This window comes from Pristiophorus japonicus, chromosome 4 (genome assembly GCF_044704955.1).
Source record: "Pristiophorus japonicus isolate sPriJap1 chromosome 4, sPriJap1.hap1, whole genome shotgun sequence".
Classification (NCBI taxonomy): Eukaryota; Metazoa; Chordata; class Chondrichthyes; family Pristiophoridae; genus Pristiophorus; species Pristiophorus japonicus.
In genome coordinates this window covers 275,933,447-275,958,939 of record NC_091980.1, presented here as the reverse complement: position 1 = coordinate 275,958,939, position 25,493 = coordinate 275,933,447, and the positions used below count along the sequence as shown (strand labels likewise).

General features: G+C 44.5%; 1 protein-coding gene across 1 annotated transcript in view; it reads right to left on the bottom strand.

Annotated features, from left to right (window-relative positions):
- Positions 1-25,493, bottom strand: part of LOC139263437 (protein unc-79 homolog) — a 253,255-nt gene that overhangs the window by 139,563 nt on the left and 88,199 nt on the right. Inside the window, exons 13-17 of the mRNA XM_070879516.1 lie at positions 24,996-25,167; positions 23,910-24,140; positions 9,410-9,600; positions 7,856-7,979; positions 5,589-5,729 (exon numbers count right to left, since the gene is read on the bottom strand). Of these exons, the coding sequence (XP_070735617.1) occupies positions 5,589-5,729; positions 7,856-7,979; positions 9,410-9,600; positions 23,910-24,140; positions 24,996-25,167 (859 nt within the window). The remainder of the gene's footprint in view (positions 1-5,588; positions 5,730-7,855; positions 7,980-9,409; positions 9,601-23,909; positions 24,141-24,995; positions 25,168-25,493) is intronic.

Below are 25,493 nucleotides of genomic sequence, written 5' to 3'. Positions count from 1 at the left end.
AAGAGAGGCAGGCAGTCAGGTTGAACGACCCCCTCGACCGCCCGCTGCCTGGACCGGCTGATGGCACCCTTGGCCGTGCCCAGGAGCAGTCCTACGAGGAGGCCTTCGGACCTACCCGCTCCCCTCCGCACAGGGTGCCCAAAGATCAGGAGAGTGGGACTGAAGTGCAGCCAGAATTTCAGGAGCAACCCCTTCAAATAATGGAACAGGGGCTGCAACCTCGTGCACTCAATAAAAACATGGAACACGGACTCCTCCAGACTCCTTATGCATGAATCCCAAAAAGTTAGTTTGCAGGTGCAGCAGGTAATCAGGAAGGCGAATGGAATGTTGGCCTTCATTGCGAGAGGGATGGAGTACAAAAGCAGGGAGGTCCTGCTGCAACTGTACAGGGTATTGGTAAGGCCGCACCTGGAGTACTGCGTGCAGTTTTGGTCACCTTACTTAAGGAAGGATATACTAGCTTTGGAGGGGGTACAGAGACGATTCACTAGGCTGATTCCAGAAATGAGGGGGTTACCTTATGATGATAGATTGAGTAGACTGGGTCTTTACTCGTTGGAGTTCAGAAGGATGAGGGGTGATCTTATAGAAACATTTAAAATCATGAAAGGGATAGACAAGATAGAGGCAGAGAGGTTGTTTCCACTGGTGGGGGAGACTAGAACTAGGGGGCACAGCCTCAAAATACGGGGGAGCCAATTTAAAACCGAGTTGAGAAGGAATTTCTTCTCTCAGAGGGTTGTGAATCTGTGGAATTCTCTACCCAAGGAAGCAGTTGAGGCTAGCTCATTGAATGTATTTAAGTCACAGATAGATAGATTTTTAACCAATAAGGGAATTAAGGGTTACGGGGAGAGGGCGGTTAATTGGAGCTGAGTCCACGGCCAGATCAGCCATGATCTTATTGAATGGCGGAGCAGGCTCGAGGGGCTAGATGGCCTACTCCTGTTCCTAATTCTTATGTTCTAATGTTCTTATCAAGATCCACAGCGTGGCACTGGACAAAATGGACCACTTCCCATATCTTGGGAGCCTCCCATCAACAAGAGCAGGCATTGACAATGAGATCCAACACAGTCTACAGTGCGCCAGTACAGCCTTCGACCCAGAGGAAAAGAGCGTTTGAAGACCAGGCTCTCAAAACTGCCACCATGCTCATGGTCTACAGGACTGTAGTAATACCCGCCCTCCTGTATGACTCAGAAACATGGACCATGTACAGTAGACACCTCAAGTCACTGGAGAAATACCACCAACGATGTCTCCGCAAGATCCTACAAATCCCACAAATCCCCTGGGAGGATAGACGCACCAACATTAGCATCCTCGACCAGGCCAACATCCCCAGCATCGAAGCACTGACCACACTTGATCAGCTCTGCTGGGCAGGCCACATAGTTCGCATGCCAAACACGAGACTCCCAAAGCATGTGCTCTACTCGGAACTCCTTCACGGCAAACGAGCCAATGGTGGGCAGCGGAACCGTTACAAGGACACGCTCAAAGCCTCCCTGATCGTGTGCAACATCCCCACTGACACCTGGGGACCCTGGCCAAAGACCGCCCTAAGTGGAGGAAGTGCATCCGGGAGGGCGCTGAGCACCTCGAGTCTCGTCGCCGAGAGCATGCAGAAATTTAGCGCAGGCAGCAGAAAGAACGTGCGGCAAATCAGTCCCACCCACCCCTTCCCTCAACGACTATCTGCCCCCACCTGTGACAGAGACTGCATTTCTCATATTGGACTGTACAGCCACCTAAGAACTCATGTTAAGAGTGGAAGCAAGTCTTCCTCGATTTCGAGGGACTGCCTATGATGGTGATGATGAGAGATTTAGAGTAAGCCTGCAAGAAAATGCCCATGTGATAATTTTCTCCTTTTTTATATTTATATTAATGAACTACTACTATCATTCTTCAAAATTAATACATTTACTGCAGAGACCTTGGTTCTTATAAATTATGTTGGGGGGTAACTAACAAGTCTTAGATCACTGTCCATTCACTTCCATGTTTGAACATAACTCAGAATGTGATTCTCCACTTGGTAAGGATTCCAGGTGAAATGAGGATTTTCATTCTGAATGTTTACATAAGAAGTTTCAATGTTGGAAGAAAAGTACAGCCAAAATTCAAAGCTGGGCACGAAGTACACAAGATCTTTGGTTCAAGCCAAATATCGACTTTTGCAAGTTATTGCAGCTCCTCTGTGCTTTATTTGTAGTGCACTGGTTAACTTGTTCATGTCAAATTCTTCTGTGTGTTGTTTTAATAAAATTCTAAAAGGACAAAGGGTGTTAAAAAAAACAAGCCTGAAGGCTTTGTGTCTTAATGCAAGGAGTATCCGCAATAAGGTGGATGAATTAACTGTGCAAATAGATGTTAACAAATATGATGTGGTTGGGATTACGGAGACGTGGCTCCAGGATGATCAGGGCTGGGAACTCAACATCCAGGGGTATTCAACATTCAGGAAGGATAGAATAAAAGGAAAAGGAGGTGGGGTAGCATTGCTGGTTAAAGAGGAGATTAATGCAATCGTTAGGAAAGACATTAGCTTGGATGATGTGGAATCTATATGGGTAGAGCTGCAGAACACTAAAGGGCAAAAAACGTTAGTGGGACTTGTGTACAGACCTCCAAACAGTAGTAGTGATGTTGGGGAGGGCATCAAACAGGAAATTAGGAGTGCATGCAATAAAGGTGCAGCAGTTATAATGGGTGACTTTAATATGCACATAGATTGGGCTAGCCAAATTGGAAGCAATACGGTGGACTGCGTAAGGGATGGTTTTCTAGACCAATATGTCGAGGAACCAATGAGGGGGGAGGCCATCTTAGACTGGGTGTTGTGTAATGAGAGAGGATTAATTAGCAATCTCATTGTGCGAGGCACCTTGGGGAAGAGTGACCATAATATGGTGGAATTCTGCATTAGGATGGAGAATGAAACAGTTAATTCAGAGACCATGGTCCAGAACTTAAAGAAGGGTAACTTTGAAGGTATGAGGCGTGAATTGGCTAAGATAGATTGGCGAATGATACTTAAGGGGTTGACTGTGGATGGGCAATGGCAGACATTTAGAGACCGCATGGATGAATTACAACAATTGTACATTCCTGTCTGAAAAATAAAAAAGGGAAGGTGGCTCAACCGTGGTTATCTCGGGAAATCAGGGATAGTATTAAAGCCAAGGAAGTGGCAACAAATTGGCCAGAAATAGCAGCGAACCTGGGGACTGGGAGAAATTTAGAACTCAGCAGAGGAGGACAAAGGGTTTGATTAGGGCAGGGAAAATGGAGTACGAGAAGAAGCTTGCAGGGAACATTAAGGCAGATTGCAAAAGTTTCTATAGGTATGTAAAGAGAAAAAGGTTAGTAAAGACAAACGTAGGTCCCCTGCAGTCAGAATCATGGGAAGTCATAACGGGGAACAAAGAAATGGCAGACCAATTGAACAAGTACTTTGGTTCGGTATTCACTAAGGAGGACACAAACAACCTTCCGGATATAAAAGGGGTCAGAGGGTCTAGTAAGTAGGAGGAACTGAGGGAAATCTTTATTAGTTGGGAAATTGTGTTGGGGAAATTGATGGGATTGAAGGCCGATAAATCCCCAGGGCCTGATGGACTGCATCCCAGAGTACTTAAGGAGGTGGCCTTGGAAATAGCGAATGCATTGACAGTCATTTTCCAACATTCCATTGACTCTGGATCAGTTCCTATCGAGTGGAGGGTAGCCAATGTAACCCCATTTTTTAAAAAAGGAGGGAGAGAGAAAGCAGGGAATTATAGACCGGTCAGCCTGACCTCAGTAGTGGGTAAAATGATGGAATCAATTATTAAGGATGTCATAGCAGCGCATTTGGAAAATGGTGACATGATAGGTCCAAGTCAGCATGGATTTGTGAAAGGGAAATCATGCTTGACAAATCTTCTGGAATTTTTTGAGGATGTTTCCAGTAAAGTGGACAAAGGAGAACCAGTTGATGTGGTATATTTGGACTTTCAGAAGGCTTTCGACAAGGTCCCACACAGAAGATTAATGTGCAAAGTTAGAGCACATGGGATTGGGGGTAGTGTGCTGACGTGGATTGAGAACTGGTTGTCAGACAGGAAGCAAAGAGTAGGAGTAAATGGGTACTTTTCAGAATGGCAGGCAGTGACTAGTGGGGTACCGCAAGGTTCTGTGCTGGGGCCCCAGCTGTTTACATTGTACATTAATGATTTAGACGAGGGGATTAAATGTAGTATCTCCAAATTTGCGGATGACACTAAGTTGGGTGGCAGTGTGAGCTGCGAGGAGGATGCTGTGAGGCTGCAGAGTGACTTGGATAGGTTAGGTGAGTGGGCAAATGCGTGGCAGATGAAGTATAATGTGGATAAATGTGAGGTTATCCACTTTGGTGGTAAAAACAGAGAGACAGACTATTATCTGAATGGTGACAGATTAGGAAAAGGGAAGGTGCAATGAGACCTGGGTGTCATGGTACATCAGTCATTGAAGGTTGGCATGCAGGTACAGCAGGCGGTTAAGAAAGCAAATGGCATGTTGGCCTTCATAGCGAGGGGATTTGAGTACAGGGGCAGGGAGGTGTTGCTACAGTTGTACAGGGCCTTGGTGAGGCTACACCTGGAGTATTGTGTACAGTTTTGGTCTCCTAACTTGAGGAAGGACATTCTTGCTATTGATGGAGTGCAGCGAAGATTCACCAGACTGATTCCCGGGATGGTGGGACTGACCTACCAAGAAAGACTGGATCAACTGGGCTTGTATTCACTGGAGTTCAGAAGAGTGAGAGGGGACCTCATAGAAACGTTTAAAATTCTGACGGGTTTAGACAGGTTAGATGCAGGAAGAATGTTCCCAATGTTGGGGAAGTCCAGAACCAGGGGTCACAGTCTAAGGATAAGGGGTAAGCCATTTAGGACCGAGATGAGGAGAAACTTCTTCGCCCAGAGAGTGGTGAACCTGTGGAATTCTCTACCACAGAAAGTAGTTGAGGCCAATTCACTAAATATATTCAAAAGGGAGTTAGATGAAGCCCTTACTACTCGGGGGATCAAGGGGTACGGCGAGAAAGCAGGAAGGGGGTACTGAAGTTTCATGTTCAGCTATGAACTCATTGAATGGCGGTGCAGGCTAGAAGGGCTGAAATGCCTGCTCCTGCACCTATTTTCTATGTTTCTATGTTTCTATTAACTTATTTCAAGTAAATCGATTAACAACTTTGGTAAAATAGCCCCCACCCCCACAGGCATTTGACACATTTATCCTTGAGTTAAAAATAGCACATAGAAGCATTTCAGTCACTATGAATCAAGATTCTACTATTGATCAGACGCAAACTTTTAGGTGCTAAAATTTAGCTGAGCTGGCAAGGATGTTGGTGGCAAAATTGATGTCTAAGCCAAACTCCTGCAGAGCATTCCATCTGGCGCAGGGAGAGAGGAAAGGAATTAACAGAGCCACCTCATCACAGCACAAATGCTTAACTTCTGTCTGACAATCATGAAAAATTAGAAGCAGCAAGTGAAATGATTGCAAAATCTGTCCAGTTAATGGAAACAGACGCAAGTGAAACTTACCCTTCGAGCAGTCAGATTTCCTGGTTGCTCATTAGCTCTTGTTTTTCTCTGATTGCCCAATTCCTTGACAGAGTTCACCCCATCGGAAAACATACTGATCAATAGCTGCAGAGGAACTATTATATCCAGTTCTGATAAAACCTAACCAAGGAATAGACCAAAGTTACATTTGCTAAACAGCAGGACGTTAAAAATATAAACACTTGCAAAACATAATTTGATCATTTATTATTTGAAAAATTCTAATTTGACAGGCTCTCAATGTACTTTCATTCTCAAACAGCTTAATTGATTTGCTTTATTGCAATCAGATCTTCAACCAATGGATGATAAGGGAACAATAAACATGATTTTTTATGGTGATTCATTTTAATGGTGATTCATAAGTGCTATATTGTTTTTAAAGTTGCACTATGGTTGCACAACAGATGACCTTTTTGCATATGTGTATACATTTATTTTCAAGCATATCGGAACTGTAGAAATCTTCCAATTTATTAAAGGTATTAAATAACTTCCAGGAGCTAATGAGCAAAGAAGCTACCTGATCATCAGTATAACACTCTCAGGTGTACCGTAATCTCTGATATAATAACAAATTACCTCTGGTTCTCTTTAATAGAGGCTACATTTAAACTAAATGTATATTGCATAGGATATACGGCACAGAAACAGGCCATTTAGCCCAACCAGTCCATGTCGGCATTTATGCTCCACTCGAGCCTCCTCCTGTCTTTCCTCATCTAAATCTATCAGCAAAACCTTCTATTTACTTCTCCCTCATATGCTTATCTAGCTTCCCCTTAAATGCATCTATACCATTCGCTTCATCACTTCCCTGTGGTAATGAGTTCCACATTCTCACCACTCTGAGTAAATAAGTTTCTTCTGAATTCCCTACTGTATTTCTTGGTGACGATCTTATATTGAGGGCCTCTTGTTATGGTCTTCCCCACAAACGGAAACATTCTCTCTGTATCCACTCCATCAAAACCTTTCATAATTTTAGAGACCTCTATTTGGTCAGCCCTCAGCCTTCTATTTTCAAGAGAAAAGAGACCAGGGGGCCGAAATTCAGCAGCGCAAAAAAGCTGCCGCACCAAGTGGGGGCGCCAGGCTGCCCGTTGGTGGCCCGGCCGAACCCAGGAGCACTGTCTTGCCGGGAGGTTGGCCGGCAAACATTAATAGATGGTGGCCACGGCAGTGGGCCCTCCCCTTGAAGGGCCACCGTACTCAGTGCGGAGAAGGTGCACCAACAGAAAAGCCTGTCGGGAGCACCGTGCGGCAGGGGACCAGCGGATCGAGCTGAATTTAGGTCAATAAGTTTTTATTTTAATTAAAAGCGGCGGTGCACTAACTGATGACTTGCTTGCAGCAATCATCAGCATCGGGTGGTGAGGGTCCAGGCCGAAAAATCCCCGACCTGAATTTGGGTCGGGTTGGCCAGTTGACCCCAAAGCGGCGGGCCATCCGCTTTGATAAATGGTCACCGCAAATGGGCATTGATGGGTCTCGCTGAGACCCTGAATTTTGGCCCCCCAACCTGTTCATCCTTTCCTGATATGTATACCCTCGCATTTCTAGTACCATCCTTATAAATCTTCTCTGCACTCTCTCCAGTGTCTCTACATCCTTTTTATAATATGACGATCAGAACTCTACGTAGTACTCCAAGTGTGGTCTAACCAAGGTTCGATTCAGATTTAGCATAACTATGTTTTTGCTTTGCACATGCTAAAAAGTTGTAGTATAAATCCAGAACTCCAGGCAGTCCCACATGACACAAGAACTGACCTGGGTTTATGCTACAGCTTTAGCAAAACCAATGTTACAGTTCTATGCTATTGGGAGTTTCAGGTCAGGTCAGGTCAGATTTTTTGCCTGTCAGGGATTCTCAGGCCTCTTCAATGTAGTGGTGAGAAGTTGGCTTTTTACATGTGCACATAGAAGGAATATGTTTAGGGATCAGTTACACAGTCAGATCCATTCCAGGGTGAATGTAATGCAGTGGAGAAAGCAGACATTCTGTGTAACTGTGTTGGTGTCAGTTCTCAGTTAATCTATAATTTTATGCAGTAGATAAACTTGGCAACACTTAACGATTGATGCTGTCTTTGGCAGTGCTAGAATAGAAGTAGCTTTTACAGCAGTAGCATGGAGTTATGACAATTTGCATCTCTGAGACTACTCAAATATAACTAAAATATAGATGTGATATTGACACTAAGTTTTCAAGTTAAACCTCATTTATAAGGATATGCACTTACATGAAGCCAAAGTAAAGCTTGTTCCTGTACTGAAGCAGGGTAGCCAGTGAATCTACAGCTAATAAAACCAAACATCTCTTCCAAGGAAAATGGCAATGGGCAAAGCTCAATATCAAACATTTTGCTGAAATAGATTAATGTTAATGTTATCTTCAATCAGAATAACAGAAATACTAATCAAATATAACTAAGCACATCAATAATAGAATACTGTCACATCAATTTTGTTTTATCATTTTGTTTATTTTATTATGAATATAATTAAAGGAGAAAGCACCTGTTTAAGAAAAAGTGATTTCATTACAAAGCACTTGCTCCATGAAGTCTTCCTCAGATTATGTTTATTAACTTCCACAACTCCAAGTAGATTGATAATGTTCAAAACTCAATGCACTCAGGTGTTGTCAATGTTAAGCAAGTGAATTACCAGACAAACAGGAGATATTACCACTCCTGCATGCTGTCCGGAAGACACAATGAATTTCCTAATCTGGTACCAAATGTGTTCTACTCCTGCTTGCTGTGAACAGAACTCAATCAGTACAGTTTGTGGAGAACTGGGGTGAAGCAGCAGGGTTTCTTTTTAAAGTAAATGAGCCGACTGAAGCAGGGGGTAGCCAGTGAAACTACAGATAATAAAACCAAACATCTCTTCCCAGGAAAATGGCAATGGACAAAGCTCAATATCTGATGAGCAGGGGAGTTCTCCTCGGTGTCCTGGCCAATATTTATCCCTCAACCAACATCACTAAAAAATAGATTAGCTGGTCGTTATCTCATTGCTGTTTGTGGGATGTTACTGTGTGCAATGTGGCTGCCGTGTTTCCTACATTACAACAGTGACTACACTTCATTATTTGTAAAAGGCTTTGGGACATCCTGAGGTCATGAAAGATGCCATATAAATGTAAGTCTTTCTTTCTTACTGTGCATTGAATGGATGACTAAATTTGTGTGAAAGGAGTGCTGATCAAGTGACATAGAGCTGTCAGCATAGAATACTTCCTTCGCTAGTTCAACCATTTTTGAAATAATTGTACAATACCTTTTCAGCACTATTGCCTCTGGTTTACTACTAGACTTCGAAGCACATCAATTAATCTCTGTGGTAAGAATTTAAGGGTAAATTCAGCATTCTCATGCTCTGAAATAGGGCTACAACACTGCAACACCAATTCACCAACACACATTCCCATCAAGCCTCACCTCTCACTGGGAGAACGGGATCACAGAATGTATTATTTATTCCAAGATACTGCGTGGAAAATTGCAGATAATTTTATTTTTTTCAATAGGAAAGACTCACAACAGAGTTGTAATGTGGAACTCAAAGTTCTTTGAAATAAACACAATTAAATGGGGGGGGGGGCGGGGGGGCGGGGGGGCGAATTGGAAAAATTATTCTGGTATCTTGTTATTTTCATGAAAATAATTGTAAAATTATTCCATTAATATTATCGCCACAGGCATGTTTTAAAAATTACTATCTCAAGCACCATATTAAGACAAAAAGATACAGAACTGAAGCAATTGGACGACCAACTCTGCACATACCTTAATACCTCCTTAAACTCTTTTAATTGGTTATCCGGCACCTCAGTTCGGATAGATTCCAACCATTCTGGCATAATGCATTCCCACACAGCCTGATTTATAACATTGTATGGAATGAGGCACAAGATTCGATTCAAGCCTTCTTTTAGCTGTGTGACAGTACTGCAGCACTTGTCCCAATAACCACCGACCTGAAATAACACAACACAGTACAACAACTTGCATTTATGTCACGCCTTTCACATACAGAAACATCCCAAAGTGCTTCACAGTATAATCAGACAAAAATTGACAACAAGCCAAAGAATGAGATACGAGGAGGTGTGACGAAAAACTTTGTCAAAGAGGTGGGTTTTAAGGAGGATCAAAGGAACAGAGGGAGATTGGGAGACAAAGGTTTAGGGAGGAAATTCCAGAGCATAGGGCATAGAGGGCTGAAGGCATGGCCGCTAACAGTGAGGCAAAAGGAGGAATACAGGAAAGGGAACTGAACGGATGGTGTCAATCTCAGTGACAAACAACTCCATGAGCTCCTCATACTTGTTGTTGGAGGCAACTGTGGAGGGGGCAGGTTAGAGGGATTAAGGAGATGGCTCGTAGTGGAGAAAAGAAGTATGGTTCAAATCTGCTATCACAGTAATTCGTAACAGAATTAGAACATGCTATTACGAAGCAGCTATGTGCTAGTTGTGTGTGCTTCGTCCATGACCTATATGCAGTCATGTTTTCCTCACTATAGTTTGATTAAGACTTTCTCTATGTTTCTAAGACCATGCAAATCTCATCTGTGGAAAGCAACAAACAGACTTGAATCCTCAAGGTTGTAAGCTTGATTAGATATTCTGGGATGTTGCTCAATTACTTTTTAAGAATTAGCAGAACTTTCCCTCAGTATATTAAAGAGTTTGAGTACAATCAACGATAACAAAAATCATGTGCATTTTGCAGTCAGAGTCCAGAGCCTAGATGGTTGGTTGGTGACAAGGATCTGGGGATTGCTGGCTGGTAGTCAGAGCCCAGGGCCTGAATGTTTGATTGGCAGTAAAGTTTTGGACCTGGCTAGCAGCAAAGGAGCCACTGAGACAGTGAGAGTTTGGGCGGAGATAAGAAATAATAAGGGAAAGAAATCACTGATGGGACTAGTCTATAGACCGCCTATATAAGGTATTGGTGAGGCCACATCTGAAATACTGCGTGCAGTTTTGGTTTCCATATTTACGAAAGGATATATTTGCTTTGGAGGCAGTTCAGAGTCCGGGGATGAGGGAGTTGACTTATGAGGAAAGGTTGAGTAGGTTGGGCCTCTACTCATTGGAATTCAGAAGAATGAGAGGTGATCTTCTCGAAACGTATAAGATTATGAAGGGGCTTGACAAGATGGATGCAGAGAGGATGTTTCCACTGATGGGGGGAGACTAGAACTAGAGTGTATGATCTTAGAAAAAGGGGCCACCCATTTAAAAAAGAGATGAGAAGAAATTTCTTCTGAGGGTTGTAAATCTGTGGAATTCACTGCCTCGGAGAGCTGTGGAAGTTGGGACATTGAATAAATTTAAGACAGAAATAGACAGTTTCTCGGGTGATAAGGGGATAAGGGGTTATGGGGAGCGGGCGGGGAAGTCGAGCTGAGTGCATGATCAGAACAGCCATGATCTTATTGAGTGGCAGAGCAGACTCGAGGGGCCGTATGGCCTACTCCTGTTCCTATTTCTTATGTTCTTATGTTCTTAAAAGCTAACTGCACAAGATAAGAGCTCATGGGTTTGGGGGTAATATATTAACATGGATAGAGGATTGGTTTACTAACAGAAAACAGAGAGTTGGGATAAATGGGTCATTTTCAGGTTGGCAAGCTGTAATTAGCGGGGTGGCATAGGGATCAGTGCTGAGGCTTCAACTATGTACAATCTATATTAATGACTTGGATGAAGGGACCGAGTGTACTGTAGCCAAATTTGCTGATGATACAAAGATAGGTAGGAAAGCAAGTGGTGATGAGGACACAAAGAATCTGCAAAGGGATATAGGGCTCAATTTTCCTAGTTATCGGCACAATTTTTTGGCGTAAATTTAAATCTCCCAGTTTCCACAAAGTCTCTGCGTCAACGTAACTCAGTTAGGTATGATTTTTTAGATTAGTATTTTTTTGCGTCATAAGGGGCGTAATCTGACGTCTGCACCAGTTTTTCATATTTAAGCAAGTTTGGCCAACTTACATTTTTCCTAGGATGGCGTATGTGACCACTCCCAATTAACCTTCTGGGCACATAAGAAAAACCAGCACACATTAAAAAAATTGGCGCAGAAACACACCACTGTTTTTAGGCAATTTTTTGGAGGGAGTCAAGAAGACAAAGCATATGCATCATGAAGTTTATTTTTTTAAGTCAAAAGGGAGAAAATGGAAGTCAAATGCAATTCATCAATTTTTGATTTTTTTTTTCAAAGTACCACACCACCACCAAACATCTCCTCACCGGGCTCGAGGGTCAGAGAATTGGCGGGCAGAATCGTTCTCTCGCCCAGTGGTGGGGTGGTACTTTGATAAAAATCAAAAATTAAAGAATTCCATTAGACTTTGTTGCCCCAAATGTCTTCTGTTGTGTATCTGTAAAGCATGCACTCCCATGTTCTGCCACCAGGGAGCTCATCCCCTGAAGTCCCAAGGGATCCCAGCATCCTTTGGGAGCACTGTATATAAGCCGGCCTATAAGGCCTGTTCCTCACTCTGGAGTGTCTTATTAAAGGCCAAGGTCACTGTTACTTTAACCTCCCTGTGTGCGGCCTCATCTGTGTTAGGAACACAATAACTGGCGACGAAAGTACGAATCCAACGCAAAGATGCAACAAACTGTGGGCATCCTGGAGAAGTTCTTGGAGGGTGAGGACTGGGAAGCCTATGTCGAACGGCTAGACCAGTATTTGTCGCCAACGAGCTGGACGGCGAAGGAAGGTCTGCATAAAGGAGAGCGGTCCTCCTCACGGTCTGCGGGGCACCGACCTACAGCCTCATGAAGATTCTTCTGGCTCCGGTGAAACCCACAGATAAGTCATATGAGGAGCTATGTACACTGGTTCAGGAGCATCTTAACCCGAGGGAGAGCGTGCTGATGGCGAGGTATCGGTTCTACACGTGCCAGCGATCTGAAGGTCAGAAAGTGGCGAGCTATGTCGCCGAGCTAAGGCGACTTGCAGGACAATGCGAGTTTGATGGCTACCTGGAGCAAATGCTCAGAGACTTTTTTGTACTGGGCATTGGCCACGAGACCAGCCTACGAAAACTTTTGACTGTAGACACACCGACCCTCAGTAAGGCCATTGCAATAGCATAGGCGTTTATGTCCACCAGTGATAACACCAAACAAATCTCTCAGCACACAAGTGCTAGCAATGTTCATAAATTAACTGGAACTGTATTTGCGAGCAGAAATGTACAGGGCAGAACCCACGAGTCTGCAACTGCCAGCAGGCCTCAGGCGACCCAAATGACTCAGAGTCCCCCAACAAAGAACGAATGCAAGGCAATTCACACCTTGTTGGCGTTGTGGAGGCTTCCATTCAGCCTATTCATGCCGCTTCAAAGGGTATGTTTGCAAGAGCTGTGGAACAATGGGGTACCTCCAGCAAGCTGCAAGCTCAGCAAAACCGGTTAACCATCACGTGGCAGAGGAAGATCGGTCCATGGTGGATCAAAGCAATTTCGAGTCTGAGAGAGGAGGCAGATGCTGAAGCACACGGGGTGCACACATTTTCGATGAATGTCCACCTATAATACAAAACGTAAAATTGAATGGCTTACCCGTAGCCATGGAACTGGACACTGGCGCTAGCCAATCCATCATGAGTAAAAAGATGTTTGAGAGACTGTGGTGCAACAAGGCATTCAGACCAGCCCTGAGCTCTATCCACACGAAACTGAGAATGTACACCAAAGAGCTTATCACTGTCCTGGGCAGCGCCATGGTCAAGGTCACCTACGAGGGCAAGGTGTGCGAACTGCAACTCTGGATTGTCCCGGGCGATGGCCCCACACTGCTTGGAAGGAGCTGGCTGGGCAAAATCCGCTGGAACTGGGATGACATCAGAGCACTATCACATGTCGATGAGGCCTCATGTATCCAGGTTCTTAACAAATTTCCTTCCCTTTTTGAGCCAGGCATTGGAAGCGTTTCCGGGACGAAGGTGCGGATCCACTTGGTCCCTGAGGCATGACCCATTCACCACAAAGTACGAGCAAAACCTCACATGATGAGGGAGAGTGGAAATCGAGCTGGACAGGCTGCAATGCCCAGTGGAATTCAGCGAGTGGGCCATCCTGATTGTTCCAGTACTCAAAAGTGATGGCACGGTCAGGATTTGCGGCGATTATAAAGTAACTATTAATCGTTTCTCGCTACAGGACCAATACCCGCTACCTAAGGCAGACGACCTATTTGCGATGCTGGCAGGAGGCAAGACATTCACCAAGCTCGACCTGACTTTGGCCTATATGACGCAGGAGCTGGAGGAGTCTTCGAAGGGCCTCACCTGCATCAGCACGCACAAGGAACTGTTCACCTACAACAGATGCCCGTTTGGAATGCGGTCGGCTGCAACGATCTTCTAGACAAACATGGAGAGCCTACGCAAATCGGTACCACACACGGTGGTCTTTCAGGACGACATATTGGTCACAGGTCGGGACACTGCCGAGCACCTACAAAACCTGGAGGAGGTCCTCCAGCGGCTGGATCGCGTAGGGCTGCAGCTGAAGAGGTCGAAATGCGTCTTCATGGCAACAGAAGTGGAGCTTTTGGGGAGAAAGATCGCAGTGGATGGCATTCGGCCCACAGACGCCAAGACAGAGGCTATCAGGAACGTGCCCAGGCCACAGAATGTCACGGAGCTGCGGTCGTTCCTGGGGCTCCTCAAATACGACTGGGGTTAAGCACCCTTTTAGATCCCCTACATGTGTTATTGCGCAAAGGTGAGAACTGGGTATGGGGAAAAAAACAAGTAATTGCTTTTGAGAAAGTCAGAAACATTTTATGCTCCAACAAGCTGCTAACCCGTGTAAAAGACTGGTGCTAGCATGTGACGCGTCGTCGTACGGAGTCGGTTGTGTATTACAACAAGCTAACGTTGCGGGGAAGTTGCAACCTGTCGCCTATGCTTCCAGGAGCTTGTCTAAGGCAGAGAGAGCCTACAGCATGATTGAGAAAGAGGCATTAGCGTGTGTGTTCGGAGTAAAGAAAATGCATCAGTACCTGTTTGGCCTCAAATTTGAGCTGGAAACCCCTCACATCGCTGTTCGCTGAAAACAAGGGGATAAATACTAATGCTTCAGCCCACATACAAAAGTGGGCACTCACGCTATCAGCCTATAACTATACCATCCGCCACAGGTCAGGCACCGAGAACTGTGCGGATGCTCTCAGTCGGCTACCATTGCCCACCACGGGGATGGAAATGGCGCAGCCTGCAAACTTGTTGATGGTGGCGCAGCCTGCAGATTTTTTGATGGTCATGGAAGCGTTTAAAAATGATAAATCACCTGTCACGGCCCGCCAGATTAGGACTTGGACCAGTCAAGATCCTCTGCTGGCCCTAGTAAAAAACTGTGTACTGCATGGGAGCTGAGCCAGCATCCCCGTTGAAATGCAAGAGCCAATCAAGCCCTTCCAGCGGCGAAAGGACGAGCTGTCCATTTCAGGCAGACTGCCTGTTGTGGGGTAACCACATAGTGCTACCCAAAAAGGGCAGGGAGATGTTCATCTCGGATCTCCACAGCACACACCCGGGTATAGTAATGATGGAAGTGGTGACCCGGTATTGACTCTGACTTCGGCACCACAGCAGACACCACCTTTTTTGAGCCCACAACACACACCCAAAGGATCGACGACACCACGCCGGAGCAGGAAATCGAACCCATCACGCCCAACAGCCCAGCAAGGCCAGGCTTACCCAGAAGCCCTGCAGGGCCAACAACACGCCAGCCCAGCGAGAGCACAGCCAACACACCAGAACAGATATTTGTACCGAGGTGGTCCACCAGGGAAAGAAAGGCTCCCGACCGCCTCGCCTTGTAAATAGTTTTCACTTTGATTTTGAGGGGGGAGTGATGTTGTGTATCTGTAAAGCATGCACTCCCATGTTCTGTCACCAGGGAGCTCATCCCCTGAAGTCGCAAGGGATCCCAACATCCCTTGGGAGCACTGCATATAAGTTGGCCCCTAAGGCCTGTTCCTCACTATGGAGTGTCTTATTAAAGAGTGAGGTCACTGTTACTTTAACCTCCCTGTGTGCAGCCTCATCTGTGTTGGTAACACAATATCTTCATTGAATGCCTAGCTTCCCATTCTAAGCGAATCTATTGCGCATGCACAGACCAGGGTGTGATCCATACTAGGGTGTCAACCTTGGGGAGAGAGAGAGAGAGGAAAGAAGGATTGAGTGCTTTGTCCTGCTGTTTTGAGCTTCTTGCAAAGCTACAATTGAATTATGGGGCAATATTGACAATGCCATACCTCGTGCAAGCCATCTGCATGATTGTGCTATGGAGGAGAAGATTGATTCGACATTATCACATAAGAAACCTCAGAACACGTTGGATGATGGGCAGGAAGCCTTACCCACATCGGGTATATCGAGTCAGGCATTCATACCTGAGTGATGCAGGCTGTGTGAGAAGGCTGCATTTCCACAAAGAAGTTGTAACTGAGATCTGAGAGTTAGTAAAAACAGACCTGCACCCTAGAAGTGTCAGGAGGACTGCTTTGTCAGTTGAAGTAAAGATTACACAGCTGCACTTTTATTTTATGCATCTGGATCATTCCAGGCCACAACTGGTGATGTGTGCACCATTTCTCAACATGCAACACATATCTGCATTTGGCAGGTGACTGCTGCACTATATGCCCGGAGGAATGACAGCATAAAGTTCCTCACGACCGCCCAGGCAATGCTTGACAGAGCAGTAGGCTTCTCCAGGATTGCTGGCTTCCCAAAGGTACAGGGCTGCACTGTTTGTAACCACATGGCCTTGCGAGTCATTCCTCCGGGCATATAGTGCAGCAGTCACCTGCCAAATGCAGATATGTGTTGCATGTTGAGAAATGGTGCACACATCACCAGTTGTGACCTGGAATGATCCAGCCTTTAGAGGATTCTGAGATGTACAGGAACAGAATAGGCTTCCACTCCATGAATGTGCAGCTCATCTGTGATGACATGTATCGCATCATGGCAGTTGATGCGAGATACCCTGGGAGCACTCATAATGCATTCATCCTATGCGAGAGCGCTATATCTGCCATGTTTCAGCAGCAGTCAGAAGGGCAGAGCTGGCTGCTGGGAGACAAAGAGTATGGCCTCAACATCTGGCTCATGATGCCCCTATGCATAACCTGGACGGAGGTTGAGCAGGAATTCAACATGTCACACATTGCGATGCGCAGCATAATTGAGGGGACCGTTGGCATCTTGAAGTAGCGTTTCCGATGCCTGGAGCATTCCAGAGGCTACTTGCAATTCTCCCCTGAGATTGTCTGTCAGTTCACTGTTGTAGCCATCATGAGGCAGCAGCAGTTGATAGTAGAACACCCACCTGAGGTGAGAGTGGCTGGTGATGAGAAGGAACATGCAGACAACAAGGAGAAGGAGAAGGAGGGGGAAGTCATGCAACTCCCTGAACCCGGAGTACCACGGCGGAGGAGGGCGGGCCTTCGTGCCTCTGTAACGATTGCTCGAGTCTTGCACCAGCAGCTCATCCGTGAACGCTTTGCTGTCTGAAGACTCAGCAGCAACTATTCCACATGGACCATGTTTACTGTTTGGACCTGTTCCATAATGTTGTGTTGTGTTAATGGAATAAATAATGGAAATTATTCTTCTGTAGTTCAAAAAGTTGGGTGAATAATGGAACAAATAATGGAAATGATTCAGTTCTACTTTAAAATATATTTTATTCAAAAGTTTAACACTTGTTTGTACTTAACTTAACTTTAATAAAAATATTCTTGTATCAAACTTTAAAGTTTTCAGTTAAGATCAGTTACAAACGTTAAGATCGCTGACAAACTTTTAAACTTGTAAATTTACATCACTTACAAAAACATTTAATTTGAGAACAGTTACAACAGTAACAACAATAACAACAATAGCAGCAAACAAAAGCTGCACCTTTCTCTCCTCCACCTTATTATAAGACCGTCCGCTGCCCTTGGTCTTGGTGACTTCACCCCTGCCCGCAGGCAGTGGCATAGCGTTTCTCGGGTTGGTACCAAGCTTATTCTTTCGAGCATATCATAAGAACATAAGAAATAGGAGCAGAAGTAGGCCATACGGCCCCTCGAGCCTGCTCAGGCATTTAATACGATCATGGCTGATCCGATCGTGGACTCAGGTCCTCTTCCCTGCCCGCTCCCCATAACCTCTTATTCCCTTATCGGTTAAGAAACTGTCTAACTCTGTCTTAAATTTATTCACTGTCCCAGCTCCCACATCTCTCTGAGGCAACGAATTCCACAGATTTACAACCCTCAGAGAAGAAATTTCTCCTCAGCTCAGTTTTAAATGGGCAGCCCCTTATTCTACGATTGTGCCCTCTAGTTCTAGTCTCCCCCATCAGTGGAAACATCTTCTCTGCATCCACCTTGTCAAGCCCCCTCATAATCTTTAACGTTTCGATAAGATCGCCTCTTAATCTTCTCAATTCCAATGAGTAGAGGCCCAACCTACTCAACCTTTCCTCATAAGTCAACCCCCTCATCTCCGGAATTAACCTAGTGAACCTTCTCTGAACTGCCTCCAAAGCAAGTATATCCTTTCGTAAATATGGAAACCAAAACTGCACGCAATATCCCAGGTGTGGCCTCACCAATACGCTGTATTGTACAGTAACTGTAGCAAGACTTATTTGCTTTTATACTCCATCCCCTTTGCAATAAAAGCCAAGATTCCATTAGCTTTTCTGATCACTTGCTCTCCCTGCATACTAACCTTTTGTGTTTCATGCACTAGTACCTCCAGGTCCCGCTGTCCTGCGGCACTTTGCAATCCTTCTCCATTTAAATAATAACTTGCTTTTTGATTTTTTTTTTGCCAAAGTGCAGAACCTCACACTTTCCAACATTATACTACATCCGCCAAATTTTTGCCCACTCACTTAGCCTGTCTATTTCCTTTTTCAGATTTTTTTGTGTCCTCCTCACACATTGCTTTTCCTCCCATCTTTGTATCACCAGCAAACTTGGCTACATTACACTCAGTCCCTTCTTCCAAGTTGGTAATATAGATTGTAAATAGTTGGGGTCCCAGCACTGATCCCTGCGGCACCCTACTAGTTACTGATTGCCAACCCGAGAATGATCCATTTATCCCGACTTTCTGTTTTCTGTTCGTTAGCCAATCCTCTATCGATGCTAATATATTACCCCCAACCCCGTGAACTTTTATCTTGTGCAGTAACCTTTTATGTGACACCTTGTCAAATGCCTTCTGGAAGTCCAAATACACCACATTCACTGGTTCCCCTTTATCCACCCTGTTCGCTACATCCTCAAAGAATTCCAGCAAATTTGAAAACATGACTTCCCCTTCATAAATCCATGCTGATTCTGCCTGACCGAATTATGCTTTTCCAAATGTCCTGCTACTGCTTCTTTAATAATGGACTCCAACATTTTCCCAACCACAGATGTCAGGCTAACTGGTCTATAGTTTCCTGCTTTTTGTCTGCCTCCTTTTTTAAATAGGGGCGGTACATTTGCAGTTTTCCAATCTGCTGGACCTCCCCAGAATCCAAGGAATTTTGGTAAATTACAACCAGTGCATCACTATCCCTGCTGCTACTTCTCTTAAGACCCTAGGATGCAAGCCATCAGGTCCAGGGGATTTATCTGCCTTTAGTCCCATTATCTTACTGAGTACCACCTCCTTTGTGATTGTGATTGTGTTAAGTTCCTCCCCCCCCCACCTATAGCCCTTCACTATTCACTATTGGGATATTGTTAGTGTCCTCTACCATAAAGACTGATACAAAATATTTGTTCAGAGTTTCTGCCATCTCCAAGATCCCCATTACTAATTCCCTGGCCACTCTTTTCCTTTTTATATATCTACAGAAACTCTTGCTACCTGTTTTTATATTTTTTGATAGTTTAGTTTTATAGTCTATCTTCCCTTTCTTAATCACAGGGTCTGGGCATGTTCCCTTATTGCAGCAGCTACCTTCGACATTCCCTCCCTCATGTGCTCCAACAGTGTCTCAACTAGCTGCGACATTCCCTCCCTCATGTGCGCAGACAGTGTTCCCATTCCTCGTGAGAATGTTGTTACTTCGTCCAACAGTCCCTATACTTCATCACCCATCCCACTGATGGTGTCCAGGAGTGATCACGTAAGGTTAATGCTCTCTGCACTCAGTGCCATCATCTGAACCACATCTGTTAGATCCTGCACCTCAGGAGTGTACGGTTGAGCTCGCCTTCCTCTCCTCACCCTGGGTGTGGCTCCCTGCATCCCACTGGGGCCCGCAGCTTCGGACTGTGTGAAACCATGGAGTGGCCCAACAATCGTACCACTCAGGAAAGGCCCTGGCACCTCAATGGGCGGCACCTGCATCTCCTCCAGAGTGAGTAGAACAATGTGGGCTTCCTCCTCCCCCTCCCCCCCATGCTCTTGGTCTGGAAGGTGGGATTGGAAGATGTTCTCCTCTTCAGGCTTGTCCGTGTCTGATTCTTCTTCTGCATCAGCTTCAGCCTCGTCAGGGTTGGCCTCAAGTTCTGCAAAATATAACAGAACTGACAAATGGTTAACAGCAGAGGAGGGGGCAGGGTGGCATGAGTAGGCCCACACAGCGCAGGCAGCAGGCTTATTTGAAGGACCATGATGAATGATAGCACATTGCTTCAATCGAAGCTGATGGAGAGAAGACATTCCCATGAACTAGCCCGCGCAGTACTTGACTTTTAGCAAAGCCAGAATGTGGAATTTGTAGAATATACCCTCTCCTTCGAGTGTGGGCCCAGCTTGTGCAGTGGTGGTTGCTTTTCTCCAGGCAGGACCCATCAAAGCAGCGACCCTGTCTTCTAAGTGTGTCAGTGGGTGCAGATTTGCTGGGGCTCCTCCTGTTCTCTTTTGTTGTGTGCCACCTTCATCTGTAAAGATGAAAATATAACTTTTTAGAGAGGGTGTCTTTCTGCTGGTTGGGACATACAGATGGTCACATTGACAATTGCAATTCCAGTGAATAAATGAAAACATTACTTACACTAACGACTTGACCAATGTCCTGCCACTTCTTTTTGCACTGTCCTCCAGACCTCGGGGTGGTCACCACTGCACAGTAATCTTCTGCAAGTTGGTTCCAGCGTTTCTTCTTTTGGTGAAACTTTTATGTGACCTCTACTGGTGTCCAGCTCATGCCATCTGGCCTCAATTACAGTAACTAGTGTCTCTACTTCATCCTGTGAGAAATTCTTGAGCAGTGTTGCATATTGCAGCTCCGATTTTTTTTCACTGAGAATTAAAGTTCTCACAGCACTCAAAGTTCTCACACACAACTGGCTTTTTAAAAATGGCCAAATGCAGACTGGGAGCTGAACTGGGCCTGCGCGTCCATAGCAGTCACGTAAAAAGCTTCATTTTCTTTCCGCGCATGCGCTGAAGGGGGAGCCTCCTTTTTTTGGCACAGACATTAGGCTCCACAACCGCACCCCCCCACCCCGAAGGTAAAGGACAGGCTGCGCGGCACCAAATTTAAAAATGAGAACGGGGAAACTTGAAAGTTATTTTTTTGGAGTAATCGGGGCCAAAAAAAACGGGAGTAACTCTTGAAATACAGCAAAAAATGGCACTGGGGAAAACTGAGCCCTAGATCGGTTAAGTGACTGGGCAAAAATTTGGCAGATGTAGTATAATGTGGGAAAATGTCAGGTTATTCACTTTGGTTGTTAAAATAAATGGAGACTACAAAATGCTGCGGTACAGAGGGATCTGGGGGTCCTTGTACATGAAACACCAAAAAGTTAGCATGCAAGTAATTAGGCAAGCAAAGGGAATGTTGGCCTTTATTGCAAGGGGGATGCAGTATAAAAGTAGGAAAGTCTTGCTACAACTGTATGGGGCATTGGTGAGACCACACCTAGAGTACTGCGTACAGTTTTGATCTCCTTATTCAAGGAGGGATATACTTGCATTAGAGGCCATTCAGAGCAGGTTTACTACGTTGATTCCTGAGATGAAGGGATTGTCTTATGAAGCAAGATTGAGCAGGTTGGGCCTATACTTATTGAAGTTTCGAAGAATGAGAGGTGATCTTATTGAAACATAAAAGATTCTGAGAGGGCTGGCCAGGGTAGATGCAGAGAGGATGTTTCCCCTCGTGGGGGCATCTCGAACTAGAGAGCATAGTTTCAGAATAAGGGGTTGCACATTTAAAACAGAGATGAAGAGGAATTTCTTCTCTCAGAGGTTGTGAATCTTTGGAATTCTCTACCCAAGAGAGCTGCTGAGGCTGTGTCATTGAATATATTTAAGGTAGAGATAGACAGATGTTTGAATGATAAGGGAGTCAAGGTTTATGGAGCGGGCAGGAAAGTGGAGTTGAGGCCAAGATCTGATCAGACATGATCTTACTGAATGACGGAGCAGGCTCGAGGGGCTAACTGGCCTTCACCGGCTTCTATTTCTTATGTTCTTATTAGATGAGAAGCTGAGACATTGAATATATTCAAGATGGAGATGGACAGATTTTTGAACTACAGGGGATTCAAAGGTTTTGAGGAATAGGCGAGAAAGTGGAGTTGAGGCCAAGATCAGATCAGCCATGATCTTATTGAATGGCAGAGCAGGCTCGAGGGGCCAAATGGTCTACTCCTGCTCCTATTTCTTATGTACTAAAGCAAGTTTATTTTGTTTGTAAATCCTGCATGTTGAGCAGATTAAAGCATTTTACATATTTTACCATGTCCAAATGAATGTTATAGAACAAGTTATAATAAATTAGAATTCTGACTTTTGGGACATGGGTTCAAGCACAAATAATATGCTGAAGACGTCTATATCTCACTCTTTGTTGACCAGTAAGGGTTCCATCTTACAATGTCATACATGAATTAATTTTGGACATCTTCAATGCAGTTCTCAGTGCATGTGCACATACAACACAAACCTGCCTTTAATCTTGGAATTAGCTGAAAAATCTATCTTTCTCTCTCATGTTCTGTGAATTTCTGATGATTACTCTTTTATTTTACTTAATCAACTGTCTTGCTCAAAGTGGATTATGCATTCTTATACTGGAGTTAAAGGCAGAATGCTGCAATGCACCCGTTATAGTACAGTTAACCTGTGTATGCTCAGCACGAGCCTGTGCTACCACTCTCAGGTTTAGCATTCTTAGTAACCCAAAATTAAATATAACCTAGTTGTAATTAGCATTGCATTTTATTTCATCAAAAGATATAATAAACATTAACTGATTTCAAACTCAGAAAAATTGTACTTTGCAAACTTAACATCTTAAAATGTACAGTATTACAGGTTAATAATTTGTTTCTTTTGTTCATTCTCAGAATGTGGGCATCAGTGGCAAGGCATGCATTTATTGCCCATACCTAGCTGTCCTTGAGGAGACACAGGTGGGCCTTCCTTTTGAACTGCTGCAGTTCATGTGGTGAAGGTACATCCACAGTGCTGTTAGGGAGGGAGTTCCAATTTTGACCCAGCGACAAGGCAGAAACAGCAATATATATACAAATCAGGATGGTGTGTTACTTGGGAGGGGAACTTGTAGGTGATAGGGTTGCCATGCATCTGCTTGCCTTGCCTTTCTAGGTGGTAGAGGTCGCAGATTTGGAAGGTGCTGCCGAAGAAGCGAATTGCTGCAGTGCATCTTGTAGACAGCATACACTACAATCACAGTGAATGTTTAAGGTGGTGAAGAGGGTGGCAATCAAACAGGCTGTTTTTTCCTGGAGCTTCTTGAGTGTTGTTGGAGCTGCACTCATCCAGGCAAGTGGAGAGTATTCCATCACACTCCTGACTTGTGCCTTGTAGGTGGAAGAAAGGCTTTGGGGAGTCACTCACTGCAGATTACCCAGACACTAGCCAGCTCTAGTTGCCATGGCATTTTGGTGGCTGGTCCAGTTCAGTTTCTAGTCAATGATGACCCCAAGGATGTTGATGGTGGGGGACTGCCGTTAGTAATACCACTGAATGATATGGGGAGGTGGTTATGCTCTTGGAAATCATCATTGCCGGACACTTGTGCGGCACGAATATTACTTGCCACTTATCAGCCCAAGCCTGGATGTTGTTCGGGTCTTGCTGCATGCGGGCATAGACTGCTTCATTACCTGAGGAGTTGAGAATGGAATTGAACATTTCAGACCTTATGATGGAGGAAAGGTGATGGGGCGGTAATTAACCGGGTTGGATTTGTCCTGGTTTTTTTTTACCGACGCGACATACATTTGCAATTTTCTATGTTGTCAGGTTTAAAAAAAAGACTTACTCTTGCAAACTCCATAGGTTTTGGAAGAAGACACATGACCATAACATCAAATCGAACATCACAAACAGTCTTCAACCATTTGGTGACAAACTGAGGCTTGAGCTTTTCCACCAGGCTCCCCACTTCATCGTCAAGCATGTACGCAGTGGAATGAAACCACTGAAACATCATGCTGACCAACCTGGCTAAACTTTCGGTAGGTGTGTTTTCACTTGGGGTGCAAAGACTGACCTGCACAGTAAAAGAAGTAAACATAGAGGTTTTGCATGAATAATTCATGTGACTTATTGGGGCAAATTTTCATCTTCACCGCATGGGCAGAAATCTGGCAAGTGGATCACCCACCTTTTGTTGATCTGGTCCAATTTTTAATCCATTCCTTTCTGCTATATTACTGCCCCCACAATGAAGACAGAAATTTGCCCCAAAGTAACATTTCAATGGTAAACATATTTTAGGTAAACATAGGAATGAAAAAAAGTGGATTTTACAATGACTTAAAGTTTGTTAAATACACAGCTTAAAATGCTGTACAGTGTTTAGCAATGCAGTACTGGGGAGGGAGTGGGAAGGGGGGGGGGTGCGCGGGGGCAGCAGAACTATCTTACTCGCTCATGCGGCTCAGGGGAGAGAAAGCAACATTCTCTACCTGCATTCCTAAATGTATACAGAAACCTCTGCTCATTGGCCTTGAATGTTAATGAAATTATTTAAAGATGATATAGAATTGTCTAACAAGTCAGTTGCACAGTGGCTGCAGTATAATCATACCAGCAGCCAATGCAGCTGCCTCTCTCCTGAGGTCTTGTTATCAATAATAAGATCATTTCAGTGAAATCAGTAACATTACAATATGCATGGCTGCCGCAAGTGATCACACCACAACAGTGACAAGCATTCGAAATAGGATAATACCCTTAAAATTAAGATTATTGCACTTCAGAAAACTAGTTACATTATCTGAACTCCTAAATATCATTATCATCTTCTAATGCACTTGCAGGCATTCATTATCTTCCATGCACTAGGTTTGTTCCAATATATACATATAAACATCACATTAAAATTATCATTTTATTTATTTACCAAAACCCAGATTCCAAATTGACTCAATAGGCGTTGATCATTTTTATCATCATCCTTGTTATCATAATCCATATTGTCCAATGAATGATGGGATAAGGACAGGCCCATTTGTCTTCTTCGATTTAATTCAAACTCCCGCTGCTCTGCGTAATATTCAGCTTCCTTTAGCAAACTAAAGTAAAAACAAGCAAAGATGCAACTGCTAAAAAAAATAATCATTTTGCAAATAATAATACAATCATATCTGATTCAGCACCAACTCTAAAAAAAATAAAGTCCTTTCAACAACTTTATTTTAATCCCAACTGTCCCATTCGTTCATTCCCTTAGTTGTACAGGTTGAACCTCCCTTATTCGGAACCCAAGGGACCTGGCATGTTCTGGATAAGAGATTTTTCCAGACGAGGGGTGGTCACGTTAAATTGGATGGTACAGGTACTGAGCAAGGGGATATCGGGCTGGTTGGCTTGGTGCTGGGAGTCCGGCAGAGAGATAATG